Below are 19,417 nucleotides of genomic sequence, written 5' to 3'. Positions count from 1 at the left end.
TGGTGTCTACAGAAGACGTAGCTGACATCAAAAGGGGATATGTCTGCAAACTTTTAAGCTCATTGGTGCTCAGTAATGCCTGTTTGTGCAGCATGCCACTCTGCTCACCAGGGGGTGTGTCTGGTAAATGGGAAGCTTTGTTCACCTTAGGGGTGCATGTTTCAGCAAATTTGAGTGTGTTTGCATGGCACACAGCCATGCTGAGCATGACCCTCCATGGGGGGTGTCTACTGACTGCTAAGCTTTGTTTATCTTTGTGGAATGGGTTTGTGCAGTGTGCTGCAGTGCTCAGCAAGGAAGGCTGTCAAACAAAACATTGGCTGAGAAAGGCAATGATATAGTAATTACTGATGAGCCCTCTTTCACTTACACTAGGGCCATTAAACTCCTTAATGATGTACTTGGCAGGTGGAATGCATCATAGCTAGCCAATCACACAGAGTACACCTACAGCAGATAAATATAAAGTATGCATACACCCTACTGTCTGATTTTCCTCCATACTCTGCACCATTGGAGTACAGACTTGGGAATTTTAACTTAGAGAATGTTAGGGGCTGCTGCAGGTCTGCTACATAAGTATATGCTAGATGCTGTGGTCAATGCAGCTGATGTTGACTATAGGCCTAGACTGAGAAGGAGAAGAGTGTTTAGGCCCAGGGTAACCTATCAGGAGCTACATGAGCTGGAGATTGTAGAACACTACAGGGTGGACAGGGACATACTAGAAAAACCCAGTGACCTCTGCTGCCCTCAACTCAGACCCAGAGCCAAGAGAGGGGAACCCATCCCAGTGGAAACAAAGATATGTGTAGCCATTAAGATACTAGCTACAGGTACTTTTCAAAGACCAACTGGGGTCATGATGGGGGGTCTCACAGGCATCTGCTTCCAGGGTACTCCACCAGTTCCTGGATGCCATGCTACCACATGCCAGTGAGCATATTTATTTTCCCCACATCCCTGAGGAGAGGGCCAGCAGTATGCAACCCTTCTACCATGTAGCACACTACCTTGAGGTACTGGGTGTCATAGACTGCATTCATGTACGCATCAAGGCACCACCCGAAGAGGGTAGAATCTATGTCAACCACAAGAGGTACCACTCTGTCAACTTCCATGTCATTTGCAATTCCCAAGGCAGTGTCATGAATGTGTGTGCTGGCAGCCCTGACAGTTATCATGACTCCCATATCTGGTATGCATCACAGCTGTACCAGATGTTTGCTAGGGGGACATTTCACATGGGGATGCTGGCTATGCACTGGAAACGTGGATGATGACACCCATGAGAAATGCACACTCACCCACCGATGAATGCCATAATGAGGCACACAGACAAACCAGGAACATCACAGAGCATGTGTTTGGGCTGTTGAAGTCGTGGTTCCGGTGCCTTGCTATATCTGGTGGAGCCTTGCAGTACTATACGTACAGCTGCATGTGCACAGATGTTTACAGTATGTGCCAAGCTACACAATATGATCCTGTGGAAACAGCTGCAGCAGGATCAGCAAAGGAAATAAATACACAGTCCCCCCCATCAGTGCCTAGGTTACCACAGCTGCACTCACAGGGGGACTCAGAGGAGGAACCCCCTGAGGCTGTCTTGTAGGCATATTTAGACATGTCCAATATGCCCTGGACTTGGCCAAGAGACAATGCATAGCACATGCACTTACAATTTAGGACTCTAGGGACTGACACCATACTCTCACCTCACATACATATCAGTAAAAATGATGCCAGCCAGGCCACACAACCTGTACCTCACCAATGTATTGGCTGTGGACTGCATGCATCAGACAACATGAGCCCTGAACTATAGGTCTGTTAACTGTTGCATTCACAAGGTAAGTCACTCTCCTGTACACCACATGTAAGGGGTACTACAATATGGTAGCATATGTATGGACCTGCCGCATGTATGCAAGGTAATATAGTGGGCTATATATAGTGTGCTACTGGGCTACTTGCAGACATCTATAGTGGGTTACTGGACTACTTGTACAGATCTGACAGCCACTTGGGACAACAGGTACTCTATTAACTAGTATGTGGCCCATTATGGCTACTTGGCCACATGGCTGGAAACTCCATGACAGTAGTCCAGGAAGCTGCCAAACAGTGGAGGGTCACAGGACAGTCACATGACTGTCTATGCCAGCAGAGCATAGGCTGCTCATCACCTACCCCAGACACATCAGTGTTGCCATACAACTGCTATAACAGTAAGTCTGCAATGATAAACCAGCAGACCAAACAATTCCTCTATCTTGTTGATAGTGTGAGGAAGGAAACCTCTCTGTTTGGCAGCTGGTGTGGCTCAGTGGGTCAGAGAAAGTAGCATGTGTGATGGTGTTGATGGTCCAAATCTGGAAGCATCCAAACTCCTTTGCATGTGAGGTACTCATGTGGTGGTAGTCAAACAGACTGTCATAACTCCTCAATCTGTTACTGCAAGAAAGCAGGACAAAGCCAGAGTGAATAGGGGCACAAAGGGCCATACCAGCAGACAGACATTATACACACTCTGAGTAACCTAGCAGGTGGCTAGTATAACAGCAGGCTGCAACAAGTCAGATTAGCTACAGGATGTAAAGGCCATCAGTTAAATGTGTCAGTAGGTACAACAAGTTAGTGGCCAATGTACAGTATAGCACTGGAAAACCACAAATGTAAGAGAAACAGCAGACATAAGGGGAAAAATGATGGACAGTCTGTATAAACATGTACAGGGAGAGGTATGCAGACTGTCACCCTGTGTGTGGTGTTTCACCATGTATCCCAGTCACATCATACCTCTGAATCCTCTTACAGCAGGAAATCTGGCCAAATAAAGAGAATAAAAGTGGGACCAAGGCCCACAACGTGGGACAGGTTATAAATATTTGCTCCTACAAATGTAGAATGTCAATAGGGCATTAGCATGACTCTCCTGATGTGCATGGCATCTGAAACTCAAATTTCTGTTTTTATTTATTTACTTCAGTCTTCAATGATTTGCCACTAATTTGCCAGAAACCCACAATGTTATGTAAAATGGGCCAAAACTATGCAGCAAAAGTCTGGACAGGTAACTGCAGTATTGTGGTAACAGGTGCAGAAGCAAATGTCATGCAGTACACAATAATCCCAGACTGGAGTACAGGTAGCTCTGGCCTGGAGTCACTTTGTAAGTACTGACAATCACACTGGGCATGCTCCTACACTTAGCTAACTTGAGCCCAAGTCTATTGCCTCTGCCGCCCAAAGACCTGTTGTATAGAAATATGTCTGTATGTATATACAGCTACATATACATATCTGTCTCTCCCTATCTCCCTCATGCTTGATTAGTGTTTCTATCAGTATGTTGCAATATATATATATATATATATATATATATATATATATATATATATATATATATATGATAACAAGATGTATATATAGCTATATAAAGTACAATGATACCTAGACTCCCCGCATACTTCCACATAGCACATTTAAATTACTGACACACACAACTACATTTAAGGAGACAACCCTGTTATACACATTGATATAGATATGGGTGGGGATGTACGAATGTTCCCACATACCCCTGAATCCTGGGGTTGTCTGGACATGCACATCACAACAGCTATCCAATGGCACCAGACCAAGGCTGCAGCAGTACATAATCCCCTCACCCACAGAATCCTGAGTCTGTGGACTGTCACCCTGCAGAGAGACAGGTGATCTAATGTATAATGGGTGCAATGCATTCTTTGGACAGGTCATATTGTCCCTGGCCACATGTCTGCCTATCAAACTGCAAACAGCCACATATGGCCAGACTCGTAAGTGTATACACATAGCAGGGATATTACCAGGTATTCCACCCCAAGGACACTTGATACAATAACAGTACCAAGCAGTATCACTCTGCAGGCCACATATGCTGTCTAACACAAGACCACTTTGCTTACTCCACAAGTACTGTACCTGCATCAACATATGCAAGAGATATAACCTGTGGCATGTGTGTAATAGGTACTGTGAGCTGAAGTGTGTAATACTAGATAGGTAGGAGTTCTAATCTCATATCATCCAAGTGTGTGTGTGTGTGTGTGTGTGTGTGTGTGTGTGTGTGTGTGTGTGTGTGTGTGTGTGTGTATGTGTGTGAATATATCCCCAGGTCCATCTGGGCTATTTCTGTGCAATGGTTATGCATTTTATACCCACTTACTCGCTGCTGGCCTCAACACTGGCCTCTGTTACAAGGTCTGCTGATGTCATCCACCCTAAGAACACTGGCTGACAGTGTAATATCTGATAAACAGGATAGTGCATGCGATATGCCCACTGACTAGCTGCTGGCCTTAACCTTGGCCTCTGTTACAAGGCCTGCTGATGTCATCCACCCTAACAGCACTGGTAATATCAGATAAACAGCGTGGCGCATGCAATAAGTACTGCGAGCTCTAGTGTCTAATACTAGATAGAAAGGGGTTTTAATCTCACAGCATCCAATATGTGTGTGTGTGTGTGTGTGTGTGAAAATATGTCCCTTATATCACTAGAGACATGCCCATGTGCATTGGTTAAGCATTTTATGACCTTTTGACTTGCTGCTGGCCCTAAATTGCCCTCCTCTACATAAGCATACTTGATGTCCACCACCATCTAGAGTTGTATGTGCAGAATCCAAAGGTGACTTATCAAGGGTAGTAGAGTGTGTCACAGGGTATGAAAGCATGATGGTGCTGACTGTCCCCATTGTCCCTGACACACTGTTCTACACATATGCACCTAGGGAGCCATGCATGTATACTGGCATACCTTGCTGACATCTTATCTCTGCTGTGCTGCCTTGCAATCCTGTGCTGCTGTATTGCCGTCATGTGTCCATAGTTGAACTACACAGACTCCTGGGACAAAAGCATACACAGATCCATGACACACCTGTCATTCTGTAACAGTACTGCCAGTGTACCATCAGGCAACAAAGATACACAACATTTGATGTGTAGTCCTGACACATGCCAGCATACACTACCTGTTGTGGCCCACAACTGCCATGGCATAACACCACTGCACTACACAAACACATGTAAAGTTATATAGTTGCCCTGTGCATCAGACACATATATGCAGGTCTCCACATCAATGGCATGGATGGCAGGGATGTGGCACAAGTATCATCACATGCACAGGGTGTGGTGTGGGGGTGCCAGAGGCATAGGCTGTGCCAAACAGTTGACAGCATGTGTGTGAGTCAGGAAGAAGTGCTGGTTACATGGGCCATGGAGCTGTATCATGTGTGTTTGTAGGTGATATGCATGTGACAGTGGTGCTGGAGTGTGTGCTTGTACACAATCAAGCCCAGTGCTAGTGCTACACATGTGTATGGTGGACAGCTCTGGACTGTACATGATAGAGTGGACAGTTCATGGTCTCTGGCCACAAACATGGGAACTGGCTTCACCAGGAGTAGCATGGGCAGCTCCAAGGTAATAGTCCAAGGTCAGATGTGGTGCTAGCACTTGACAGTGACTGCTGTCTGCTGGGCCTGTGTCCCCATGGGACCACCCAGGACCACATGCCCATGGCCTGCCATGTCATGGTGTGGACAGCACACTTTCCTTAGTAGTGCTGGTGGTACTGCCACTATGGAAGCGTGAGTGTGCATGGCCACATGGATTCCCAGCATATGGTGTTGCTGGCCTACGTCCATGTGTCTGATGCCCAACTCCAGCCACGTGTTCCAGCACAGACAACATGTGCTCAAAGACAGACACTGTCTCAGCCCGCCATCTGTACACTACATCAGTGAAACGTTCCATGGAGTCACCAATGTGGTGGAGGCAGTCATGGATGTCAGACTATGCTGCATCCATAACCCTAAACATCCATCTGGTGTTGCTTTCAGATCATGCCTGTGCCTCCATGACAGCCCGAAACATGCGGTGAGTGACCCGCGATGTGACACCTGTATCAGGAGGTGGATGGGCAGCAGACCTCCTTCAAACACCCCTATCAAGCTGCCTGTGTGGGACCTTGCCAGCTCTCTGGCTATGACCAGTGTGTACATTCACTGACACCATAGTTCTCACACTGTCCTGTACTATGTCACCACCCTCTAACTGTCTAATATCTGTGGCCTCTGGTGACTGGGTATGTGTGTGTGCATACTGACTGTTTGTGGGGACAATGGAGGTAGAAGACAGATGTCAACCTGTGGGACAGATTCATCTACCGACAACCCCACTTCTGTCTCGCTATGGCCACCATCATCATCAGAGTCCAATGAGACATTGACATCAGGTTGTGAGGGGGACAGAATCCAAACCCCCCATTCACATGTGAGAAGTAAGACAAAAGCAGTACATTACCACCTGCACTATTATGCATGGTAATCCACACAGACTCATATAGATGAGGATCCACAACTGCATTACATGTCCCACATCTTCTCATCTCTGATCCCATGCACAACAGACAAAATCGCAACATACACAGACAACCCAGGCCCAGCTGTCCTTTGACGTGTGGCATTGACCATATCTGTGGCCTGGTTTAAACCTGCTTGTAGGTCCTGTCTGTTGGCCAATATGATTAACAGCCCTCACAAGGTCAGCCCACAATGCTGCCCACTGTTCATGATTGTGGTGACCCCTCGACAGCAGGATTGATAGTTGAGTTTGAGGGCATCCGATATAGTGACATTTTCTGCAGATGAAAATGGAGGATGTCTCTGTTGGTACATTGTTCCTGCAAGACACAAGAGGGGAACACATTACAGGACCAGATACATGGATGTCCACTATGTACAGACCGTACATACGCATAATCGTCTGAACTATCCACTACTCCCTCACACATCATACCCCACAGTGTGGCAACACACTACATGTGTGGCTATTACCAAGGTAGTAGCAATACTGGGTAATGTCCCTGGGTGCTGTGACAGATTCTGCTGTATATCTCTACACCCATCACTGCAAGTGTATTGTGGTGTGGCCCCTAAGGGCACATCCCAACTAATATGTCATACAGCCACTGTTGGACAAATAGCAGTGTGCGATTCCAACAACTATATGGAGGAAGTCCAGCAACACCAGTGTGCCACAATGACAGACAGCAATGCAAACCTACTCTAGTATATGTTCCCCATAGGTATCATACCTCTCAACCATGCAGATGTTTGCAGACTGTTACCATGTTTGCCCAATAGATGTGGTCCTTCTTGCACAAACATGTGGATGATGACAAATGATTGTCCACTGATTGATGGTTGCTGTCAGAAAATTGACACAGAATTTGTCAGCCGACAGGCCCCTCAGACAACACTTATGCTACAGTAATATCTGTTACTCTAGTCACATTCTTACTTTGTATGGCCAATATGTGTACTCTGTCGCTGAGTTTGGGCCTTTGTCCCATCATTAAGTATGGCTTTTTCATGATTTCTTAATGTAGGAGGTTGAGAGGCATGTTAGGCATAGCTCTCAACCAATGTCAAAGCAAAAATAATAAGACCAGCAGCTGTAGCATCAGGGTAATATTAAATATTTAATCCATTGGTAGTAAAAACTACATCTCAAACAGAGAAAGTAAGTGCACACACAACAACAAACTGGTTTCGGCAAAAAAATAAGAATGCTTTCCTCAGTGTAAAGATCATGAGATTTGGTAAACTCCTTATATAGTAAATTGTTAATTCAATCAGTCAATTAAGAACATGAATTATAAATGCTCATTAAGTCCAGGAGGGAATAACCCCCTAAGTTTAGTAATCCATTTCTTCTCTTTTTTGTTCAGAATGTCATGCCTGCCCAGTTTGTTGGATCTAGGAGCTCTGATTTTAGCAATAATAATAAAATTGAAAGAAGCACTTGGATGTGAAAGAGTATGTTTGTACAGTGCATTGGTCATTTTGCCATTTCTGATTTCACTAAGATGTTCCCCCACCCTAAATTTTACAGGATGTGACGTACGTCTGACATAAAATGCCGAACAATGGCATGTGGCCAAATACATAACCCAATCAGATTGACAATTGGAAAAAAATGATAAATCAAAAACCTGACTGGTGTTCTGACTGGAGAATGATTTAGATTTGACAAGTCTGGGACAATAAGAACAGTGACCACAGGGGAAACAGCCTACTAATCTATCCCCTAAAAGAGTTGTTTGTGACAATGATGTATTGGGCAGAGAATGCTTATAGTGATTAAAAAATGAACCTAAATGTTTGCCTTTCCTGAAAGTGAAAGAACATCTGGTTGGTAAAATATCAGAAAACGTTTGGTCAGCCAACAACATATTCCAGTGGCGATTGACACTATGAATTAATGAATCAGTACTTCTGCCATATGTAGTAATGAAACGGATGGCAGAACCATCATTAGTATGTTTGTGTTTATAGTGGAGAAGTTCATCCCTGGCCAAGCCATCAACCGAATGGGATGCCCTATATACATAACCAGCCCCATAGCCCCTGTCCTTGAATCTCATAATCAAATTATATTTATAAGTATTGTAAGTCTCTGTTTCAGAGCAGATATGTTTACCTCGAATTAACTAGGATTTCGGAATATTTTGACAAACATGAGGAGGATGAACGCTGGTGGCATGGAGGAGGGAGTTGTACTGGGGGAATTTATGGTGAACCTGAGTGGAAAGGGTATTGCCAATATTTCTAGTTATATTGACATCCAAAAAAATGATGTTATTTAAATCATAATTGACCGTAAATTCAATGCTCCATTTGTTTTCGTTAAGATAATCCACAAACTCATGTAAATATGCAGCATCCGACCTCCACACCAACCAGCAGTCATCCAAATACCTCCTCCAAATGTCAATTTCATCAAGGTAAAGATTATGTAGTGGATCATAAATAATCTGCTCTTCCACATAAGCCATGAATAAATCAGCATAAATTGGTGCAAAAGAAGTGCCCATGGCTGTGCCCTTACTCTGAGAAGGGATGAACTTCTCCAATATAAAGACAAACATACTAATGATGGTTCTGCCATCCGTTTCATTACTACATATGGCAGAAATACGGATTCATTAATTCATAGTGTCAATCGCCACTGAAATATGTTGTTGGCCGACCAAACACTTTCTGATATTTTACCAACCAGATGTTCTTTCACTTTCAGGAAAGGCAAAAATTTAGGTTCATTTTTTTAATCACTACAAGCATTCTCTGCCCGATATGTCATTGTCACATACAACTCTTTTAGGGGATAGATTAGTAGGCTGTTTCCCCTGTGAACACTGTTCTTATTGTCCCAAATTTGTTAAATCTAAATCATTCTCCAGTCAGAACACCAGTCAGGTTTTTGATTTATCATTTTTTGCCAATTGCCAATCTGATTGGGTTATATATTTGGCCACATGCCATCGTTCGGCATTTTATGTCAGACAAACTTCATGTCCTGTAAAATTTAGGGTGGGGAACATCTTAGTGAAATCAGAAATGGCAAAGTGACCAATGCACTGTACAAACATACTCTTTCACATCCAAGTGCTTCTTTCAATTTTATTATTATTGATAAAATCAGAGCTCCTAGATCCAACAAATTGGGCTGGCATGACATTCTGAACAGAAAGGAGAAGAAATGGATTATTAAACTCGGGGGATTATTCCCTCCAGGACTTAACGAGCATTTATAATTCATGTTCTTAATTGGCTGATTGAATTAACAATTTACTATATAAGGAGTGTACCAAATCTCATGATCTTTACACTGAGGAAGGCATTCTTATTTTTTTGCCGAAACCGGTTTGTTGTTTTGTGTGCACTTACTTTCTCTGTTTGATATGTAGTTTTTACTACCAATGGATTAAATATTTACTATTACCCTGATGCTACAGCTGCTGGTCTTATCACTTTTGGCTTTGACATTGGTTCTGTTTGAGTCCTTGCAGCTGCCGTACTTGCAGAGACTTTAGTTTCTTTCAGCATAGATCTTAACCTGACAGGGGTGAATGCCTATGAAACAGGGACTTAGCCAGAGTACATCAGGGACATTTAGGGACACTTTTACAATGTTAGTGCTATTTATGTGTGACATTGACAGACTGAGAGGAGCTGAATCACAGTACATCATTTGATGTTACAGGAGTGTACACCCTTACTTAATGTCATTATGTCTTACATGTACTCCACCATCCTTACTACTACAGCTGACTGTTGTAGGAGGGATGGACAGGGACAGAGTAGAGATGTGATTCAAAGCAGGGCCAACTGAGAGGCATGCCTGTGGGTGTTGGACAGCAGAGTATCAGTAACATGTCATTATCATAGATCTAATACAAGACTACTGTTTTAATCCCTATTCCCCATACCTCCATCCTGCCATCTGCATCCTGTTTTATGGGGAAATGTAATACATACCTGGTAGAGGGATGTATTCCTTTTTTTGAAGCATTCATCTGCAAATGCTTTGCACATACACTGTCTGTGTAAGCAAAACCATGTACAGACCTGTTCCCCATAAGAGGTTGCTTGCCTTTTGTAGGTAATGCGCATTAACAGGTAACTGCCTCTGCACCAATCTGTGGCTCAGAATTGCTAATTGCATCCAAGACAGCTGAATTGCACTATCATTAGCCAATGACATGGCACCACAGTGCAATATATAAGGCCTTCATGTAGGCCTTAGCCCCTTTCTTAGTTTTTGAGATGGACATTACTGAGGTGTGGAGACTACAGCTTCTCAGAGGATAAGTACAAATACTGTTCACTGTAGAGATGTATGAAGTATGTCCACAGTTTTGCCTCATATGTTTGGTCAGTTACCCATGACAATGTGATCATCTGGCAGTTCACTGGCAAACATTGTGGGCTGAGGTCATAAAGGGGTCAGAGACATGTGAGTGTCACACTTCATACTCATCAGAATATGCATGCTAATGCAGTAGCTGCTATTCTATCAACTTACTATCTTTGTAGTGGCAAACTGTAAAACATGTAACTATGTTTGGGCCCCCCCCCCACTTTACATACGGTTGTGTCTGCATCCCTTTTTATAGGGGGTTGGGAGGTATGGTCGGTGTGTAGTAACTGCCTTAACATACAGTCATATATGCTCCAGGCTGCAGCTGCTGCTGTAGTCTAGGACACAATGGGGTGGAGTGTAAACACTTTGGAGGCCTGCAAGCTGTAGATGTAACTCCAGCAGCTGTGTCAGCCCTGTCATTACAGCATAGCCAGGGTAAGAGTACCCATTACAGTCCAATCAAGACATGTGCTTAAGGTACATCTGTTATGCAACAGAGCCAATAACAGAGTAGTAGACGACATATAGTTAGGCTTTATGAATATGTGCAGTGTGCTCCTACCTGCAGGCCTGTGACTTACAAAACTGGGTAGCTGATAATTCAGTAGCAGTACCCTATGGGGATTAAAAGTGCATGACTCAGTCATTGCTTGCTGTGTTCACAACAATGTAATTGAAATGCAACACACTGGATTTGGACCCAGGATTTTGTGTGACAAAATGCTCTGTATGTAAGGCATTTAACAGACTGAGCTACTTATTCTGTGCAGCAGCAGGTGTATTTGCCAGATATATGTGCTGACATACAGGATGTGACACACATTGTCTACATCTATCAGTATGTGCATGGCTTTCAGATGTAGATGCTCTGCAGCAAGGTCCCATTTGAACATATGTACTCTGCCACTGATGCCTTAGCAGGTGTGTCTGAAGATGTTGCAAGTAAAAGGGAGCATTTACCTGCTATCTCAGGCCTCATGTGTTGTCATTATTTATTTGGCTGTCTACTGGTGTTTTTTGCATCAGAGTCCCAGGTACATTCCCATTTGTCACATTAGGTTTGATTTCAGTCTGTCAGTGGCAATCAGTATATAATGCTGGAAACACATCTTTTAATTAAGATCTGTGTGGCCTAATGGGTTACTGCAGTAGGTTGTAGTTGACAAGGACCTGGGCTTGAAACATGGCAGGGGTGATTATTTTATACATGTGCCTAACACTGTGAGAAACACATAGGATCATTAAGGCACATTAAAGGTCATTTAAGCAGATTGGCGCAGTGTGGCACATTGCCCCACATTATGGCACTTCACTTAGCTCTGCACAAACCTGGGCTAAAAAATTTAAAATAAATGAAAAACAGTGTGATAGGACAGTGGTGAAATGGGGGAAAGCAGGGGGAAAACATAGTGAAAGGCAGGTAGGGATGTGGAGGACGGGTATAGGGAAGAACCATAGCTTTCCATTTCTTATACAACAGCTGTGCAGTTTGACAGATTTTGTGGATACATTTTGACTTTTAAACCCAGAGACAGGGGTGAGGATAACATAAATGTGTTGTCAAGTCAATTGGACCAAATTAGTTGTGTCCAGTGGTCACATGTACGAAATGGAGAGCTATGTATGGGGCAATTTATTTTGTGGGACAGGTGTCCATTTTTTTATAAGGAGAGAGTGGAATGTTGGGGAAGGGATATAGGTACATGTGGGAGGAGTTAGGTAAGAAAGGATGCAACTACAGACAGAGAAGACAGATAAGACAGCAGACAGGGACAGTGTGTGACACATGAGGAGGGTAAACACCTTGTATGGGCAGGGTGTTGTGGAATCTAAAGTGCATGTGCCTCCAGATGGCAGCAGCATGACTGAGGTCCCCACCCATGTACAGTCTACACTGCTTCTTCACTGCCTCAAAGGTGGCTGTGTTGGAGGATGGGTGCCAGGGCCAACTGGCCCTACCAGGTTGTCGAGTCTTCCCTCAATCCGGCACAGGTGACATTCATAGCTCCTATAATCAATCCTATGCAACATAGCCAGTAGATGATCCTGGGTGACTACCGCCCCATCACTACCATTCCTGGGGAAATGGGCCCTATCCACTGAGGCAATTCCACCCGAAAGTGCTGCAGGGCCAGCAGAGGGGGCACCACTGGCTTGGGTCCCAGAAGCACTTGGACAAGGTGCCATGGCTGGCTGAGGTAGTATAGGTGGATCAGCAGGAACCAGCCTACCCTGATGTGCTGTGATTATGGAGGTGAAGCAATACATTTAGGTTAGCTATGAACAAAACCATTGTTAGTAATAACAGCATGCCATACCATTGAAAATAACCCCATTACATTTCAATGCATATTATGTGAAATGCAACAATAAATAACAGAACAGTCAGTATATTAAAAGCATACCAGTAACAGCTACGGCATATAGCGAACAGAATAGGTAATTCAACAAGATATGTTAATATGCAACCATTGTAATACATAACAATAATAAAACACATGTCCCAAAATAAAGTTTATGGTACAACATATGTTAATAGCAAACCATAACCAATGCATAATAATAATAAATATTTGAAAATAAGTGGTGGGGAGAGAAAGAAGTACAGTCCATTAATACCATTATAGGCTATATAGATGACAACAGTACTGCTATCTACTCTACAGGTCTGTCCTTTATTTATGTGTAAAAGTGCCCTATAGCTGCTTTAGCATGTACATACCTCTCAAACTATCTGCAAGGGACAGAATAGGCCAACAGGTACAGAACTACACAGAACACTTGCACACCAGGTGTTCCTATATAACTACCAAGATGTACTGTGGGCTGATGTAGTGTTACTTTGCTATTTATATAATCATGTTGATGCTACATCTGTGACAGAGGGATTACGCAACTGTAATTACATTCCATGACAGCGTGATACTTGAGAGACATGTATGTGTACAGTGCAGACAGTAAACAGCTAACATGCCTTGCTTGGCAGGCATGGGGATGGAACACAATAGCAGTGACAGGAGAGGACATCTGCATCAAATGTATTAACTGACTGCAGAAACCTTTAACACACACTCCAGGCATGCAGCCATACCAACGGTTACACATTTTATTTCTTTTCTTTAATTATTATTATACTTATTTCCTATATTTTATGTTGTATTTTCACATTCCTGGTAATAATTGTAACAGTCTGTGACATGTAAACACACAATAATGTACTCATAATATGGGATACCTCACCCATTTACCTGTAGTTCCTGTGGAGAGATTATCAGTAAACATTGCATGACTGGTATTGTAATATTTAGATCTACATTGCACTGGATTTGAACCCTGGTCTATGTGTAGCAAAAATGTACTTCATACACAGCATTTAGTAAACTGAGCTACTGTGTCACTGCTGATTACTGACTGACTGATATTTGCCTAGAGCTCACCTGGCATCAAAATATGACCTACTAATAGTGTTACAGTTTTATACTTGACTGCAATGACAGTTGAACACACATGCATGACATTCAAGCATTACAGAGACACTAGGTAAAGTATAAATTACTACATAGAATGCAGGTGTACACAATACATTGTTAGTGTGTTGAAATATCTGTGAAGTCGACAAACAATTCCCGATTATGAGTTATTTGCAGTCTACAACTAGTACACTGTTATACCTGACTGCAGCACCACATCTCACAGCCTGAATTCTTACAGCTGACATGCAATGGGGAAAACAAGGCAATCCTGATGTACACAATTTACCTTGGTGTTATTGCGATTGGTTCATGTATCATTGCAGACCAATTGTCATAAGTCATTTCTTACAAATCAACTCTGAACCTACACTTATTGCACAACATACTTTATTATTTTGTGCTTTTATTGCAGAACAGTTTTAATAATTGATTTCTTGCAAAACAGTCCTGTAGCACACCAGACTTTATTATATATACCTTCATGTAGGTACTGATATTATTTTGTGTTTTTATTGCAGAACAGTTGTAATAATTGATGTCTTGCATAACAGCCCTACTTCCACAGTCATTGCACAACAGACTTTACTAGAGAAACATTCAATCAGTTACTGGTATAATTTCATGTTCTTATTGCACAACAGTTGTCATTATGCAGGTGTTGCAACACAGCTGTAATTTCACAATTATTGCACTACAAACTTTATTGCATATACTTTATTATGGTTAATGCTTTAGTCTTCCCTTCTTATGGCACTACGGTTAGCAGTATGCCCTTCTTGCAGTACAGGTCCACATTCATTGCACTACAATATTTACTGTGTATACCTAATCACAGTTAATGCTTTACTCTTTCTTGCTTATTTGACTATAGATAGCAAAATACATCTGTACTTACCACACTCACGGTGCAACGTGGCCAGGCGCCAGGCATGTACCTCGATGTTGGGAGCCCTCTCCACTGCAGCTGTTGGGTGAGAAGCACACCATTATGCATACCAGTTTAGCAGACATTCAAGATTAGATATTGGTGAAACACAGGTAATGGTACTTACATACATGTGGGACATTCCCAGCTTGGAATTCTTGGACCCAGGTGTCCAAGAGAGCCCCCTTCCATCTTTTCAAGTCATCATGGTGGTGACAACACTGCTCACCTGTGTGGGGGATACCAGTTGCACTGGTGAGGTCCCTAACCAGCTTGCCCCAGGCCTTCGCCTTTCACTCTGAGCCCTGGTAAAATCCTTGCATTGACTGACCCTCATGGTTTTGAACTCCTGAATGCCCCACTGCTGCTCCCAAAAGTGCTAACCCTCTCCAACACCTGTCATTGTATCCTTCAGAGACAGAACTCCAATGGATTATGCTGTATTCCTGCCTATTGGGCTTAATATAGGATGTTTTACTGCCCTTACATGCCATTAGGCAATATTTAAAAATGCAGCACATTGCTTAGCATGGCTCAAACCAGTGCAGTTAAGCCGAGCAGTGCTAAAACCCATATGCTTAACACTGCTTAGCAGTGTGCAAACAAGACAAGTGATGCCAAGCAGTGCATAAACATTAGCCACTGTTATTTGTTTATGCAGTGCTTAGCAGGTCTTAGCAGAGCTTAGCTGAGTGCAGCAGGCCAGTATTTAAAAATAATTTGCATAATTTTTATTTTGAACAAAACTTGCTCTTCCATGTATTCAAGCTCTACACCTACAGCACAAGAGTTCATAACTCTAACCATTTAGCTACGTAGATATGTGAAATTTTGCTATACCTTTACATATAACTCTGAGCTACCATTAAGCAGTGCTGAGCACCCCGATGCTCCAAGCAAACCCACTCAGCTATGCTTAAACCTGACCTTTACCTCTTTCTATTTTTAGATGTCTGGCAGGTGTCTCAGCACCACTTAGCACTGCTGCTATCCTTGACATGCCATGAAAATATGCTTTTTTAAAAAATAAATTTAAATTACATTGCTATAATACAGTTGGATAGTGGAGGGAGTGTGTTACTCATCTACAGACAGAGTTAGCACCACATTCCCTACACTGATTCAATAACCATGTCCCATGGCCATCCCTCAGCAATGCGCCATGATTAATATGCATGGAATGCTGCCGAAGGGAAACCATGTACACAAACATGATAACCTTCTGTGTAGGCTCTACACTATGCCTACACATATTTTATTAAATCTAGGAGAATATCTTTCACTAAATGAAATATATGACTTAAAATGGAACTCTACTCTTGCTGGACTCATTTTCAGACCTGATATCTTTAATACCTTGACCAAATACTAATTGCTTTGAGACTGTAAATTTGAACTTCTTTTTTTCATTATTATCATGATCAAAACCATACCTCTTTACTTTGATAAATTCTTCAGTTCTTTTCTGCTCTTATTTCCTCCAAGACTTTGAAGTATTCAGGGAACACCTGCCCTGCACTAATGATGCTATGTACTGCTTTAAAAGAAATATAGAATTATTTATGTATAGCATAAATATATAGTAATAGTGTGTGCATTTTTATGGAACAGACAAAACTGAGGGTAGGTACAGGGCTTCAAGCTCTTTTTCCTGTTTTTACTATAACATATTTCAGTGACTTAAGGTAAAATTTAAGAATTAGCCTTTGTGGTGCAGACAAGTAAAGCTTTCCACTGTTAGCAACTTACTTTAAGTGCCAAAGGTACAAGGTTCAAAACTTTTTCCCTGCCCATTTAAATTCCTGGTGTCAAGTGTTATCCCCCACCTATACTTATACTTACATCATGCTGTGAAATCTGTTATGTATTAACATTTTAAGTGAGTCTAGTATAATTTTTCAAAAATATTCCTGGTGTCAAGTGTCCTACCTATTCATCCACCTTTCGTGCTGCAACACAGTTGTTTTCTTAACTTTTCAGTTGAGTTAGAGAATCCCTGGTATGGTTGGTCTCCATCTAATATTTCTGAATTTACTTGTTAATCTGCAGGGAAGTTAGATGTATGAAAAATCACTCTATACACATGCATATATGTGCACACACACACACACACACACACACACACACACACACACACACACACACACACACACACACACACACACACACACACAAAGACACATTCACATATTTGCATGTTCATGCACACGCACTCTGAAACAAGCCTGATCACCCAACTGCATTTGTGGACACACTCACGCATTCACCTATACACACACACACACACACACACACACACACACACACACACACACACACACACACACACACACACACACACACACACACACACACACACACACAGAGCCTTAAACTATTTATTCCCTAAGTAATACCGCATACTGCAACTACCCATGCAGACACACAATCACCTATGTACACTCACCTGAGACAACTCATCTCTCTGCATGCACTCACCCATGCTGCCACACACATGCACACATACACACACCCATCCCTATCTTACCACTGAACTTCCTAGCATTTACCTCTAATGCAATGTCACCCATTAAAACTAACAGGTAAATGCAATCTTTCAGATAAGTTAAGTAACTAAATAACTCAGCTGGCTGAGATAATTATTGCTTATCTGCATAAATGCATTACTGCAGGGATTTCCAGGGGAAAACACATAGCTTACTAGCATTGGTTGCTCCCCTGGAATATGTAGTTTAACCACAGTGACAGGCCAACACATAATCCTACATACTGGGTAGCATCCCTGCAGTGAGTGTGCCTATGAATCAGAAAGGGCTTTCCACTGACAGAGGCCATTTTTGAATCTATATCTTTAGTTAACAACTTGCATATACAGTAGTCAGTAGCTGAATTAAAGATGCATAGGATTGCACTTTTAAGAAATCTTGCTAGTTTATTTAAAGGGTGGTGAGACAAAATCCCTGCATTTTGTAAACTGAATAAGGACATGCTGGAATGGTTCATTACTATCATTGGTTTGCAAAGAAAAGTAGATCTGTCTCTCTCTCTCTTTCACACACAGACATTTCCCTCTCTCTTCACATTAGATAAAATATACAACAGCAAAAGAAGTCCTACCTTTTATTACACAACACTTTTATTCTTGACTAACATCACAAGTAAACTTATAATATCAAAATACATTTTTTTAAATGTTGGTTTAAAAAATACCACAAACCAGTTTTATAAATACAAAATGCAAAACTGGAACTTGCTTATTGATCTGCATTTACTGAAGCCTCCCAATTAATGCATGTTATGTATGAAGGATTGATGAGCAATCATTTTGATGAAACATCATTGATTTATCACACTACGTCAAAATGAGTTATAAAAGGTACGATAAAGAAAAAGTTAAAATTGCATTTGTTTCAGAATGTTTCATAGCAATACTTTAAAATACACACACACACACACACACACACACACACACACACACACACACACACACACACACACACACACTAGTAAATAATATGTCCACTGTTTGTGTTTCTATTTTCTAGTTGTAATGGAATATGCCAGTTGTATTTTCTTTTACCGTGGACTATTTATAACTCACAGATTACATACAAATTCAACACCTTGATTGGTTGGTTTTATTACAAATGGAAATCTTTCACAAGCAATTTAGTTTTTTAATAAAGTGAAGCGAGAAATTACTCCATCAAAACCTGAGTTGCGTGGTGCCTCAACTTGATTGTCAATATTAGTTGTTTTAAAATACTGTATACATAACTTTTTAGTGTTAATTCTGTTAATAAATATTTTCTTTCTTCTTCAGATGACTACAAGATATATGGCTCCTGTTGTGATCAGATAGCATCTGAAATTGAAGAACATATCCTTTAAAAAGTAAATTTTTTGATGTATAACATATGTACTCAGTACCTTAGTTTTACTTACCGTCTATTCATATTAGCAGTATTATGAACAAAGTTGGCAACATTTTATTATGTGCATATTAGTGAGGCCTTCCAGTCAATATGTGCTACATATTTACTAGTTTAAGTCCATTTTGTTTTATCCATGTTTATCCATATAATGCTTCTTCTGTAGGAAAGTTCCACATTTACCTTCTGTGATCTTTCACTGGATAGAGTTCTTCAGCAGATGAGTCTCGGCCCCCTTGTCAAACTCATACATAAGGGGAATTAACTGTCTCTGTAATGAAAATAGATAGTGGCTAGTTAAAATATTTCTCAGTTTCAACAAGA

The 19,417-nt window shown here is 41.8% G+C and overlaps 1 protein-coding gene across 4 annotated transcripts in view; it reads left to right on the top strand.

Annotated features, from left to right (window-relative positions):
- The window catches only part of LOC122792228 (transcription elongation factor A protein 3-like), a 1,160,229-nt gene that overhangs the window by 976,093 nt on the left and 164,719 nt on the right, over positions 1 to 19,417 (top strand). For all 4 annotated transcript variants that reach the window (XM_044059974.1, XM_044059973.1, XM_044059975.1 and 1 more), the window contains one exon: positions 18,985 to 19,041. In XM_044059974.1, coding sequence (XP_043915909.1) covers positions 18,985 to 19,041 — 57 coding nt within the window. The remainder of the gene's footprint in view (positions 1 to 18,984; positions 19,042 to 19,417) is intronic.

Source organism: Protopterus annectens, chromosome 1.part2 (assembly GCF_019279795.1).
Source record: "Protopterus annectens isolate FY-2018-M chromosome 1.part2, PAN1.0, whole genome shotgun sequence".
Classification (NCBI taxonomy): Eukaryota; Metazoa; Chordata; order Ceratodontiformes; family Protopteridae; genus Protopterus; species Protopterus annectens.
Note: the sequence above shows the minus strand (reverse complement) of the source record. Positions and strands in the feature narration are given on the sequence as shown.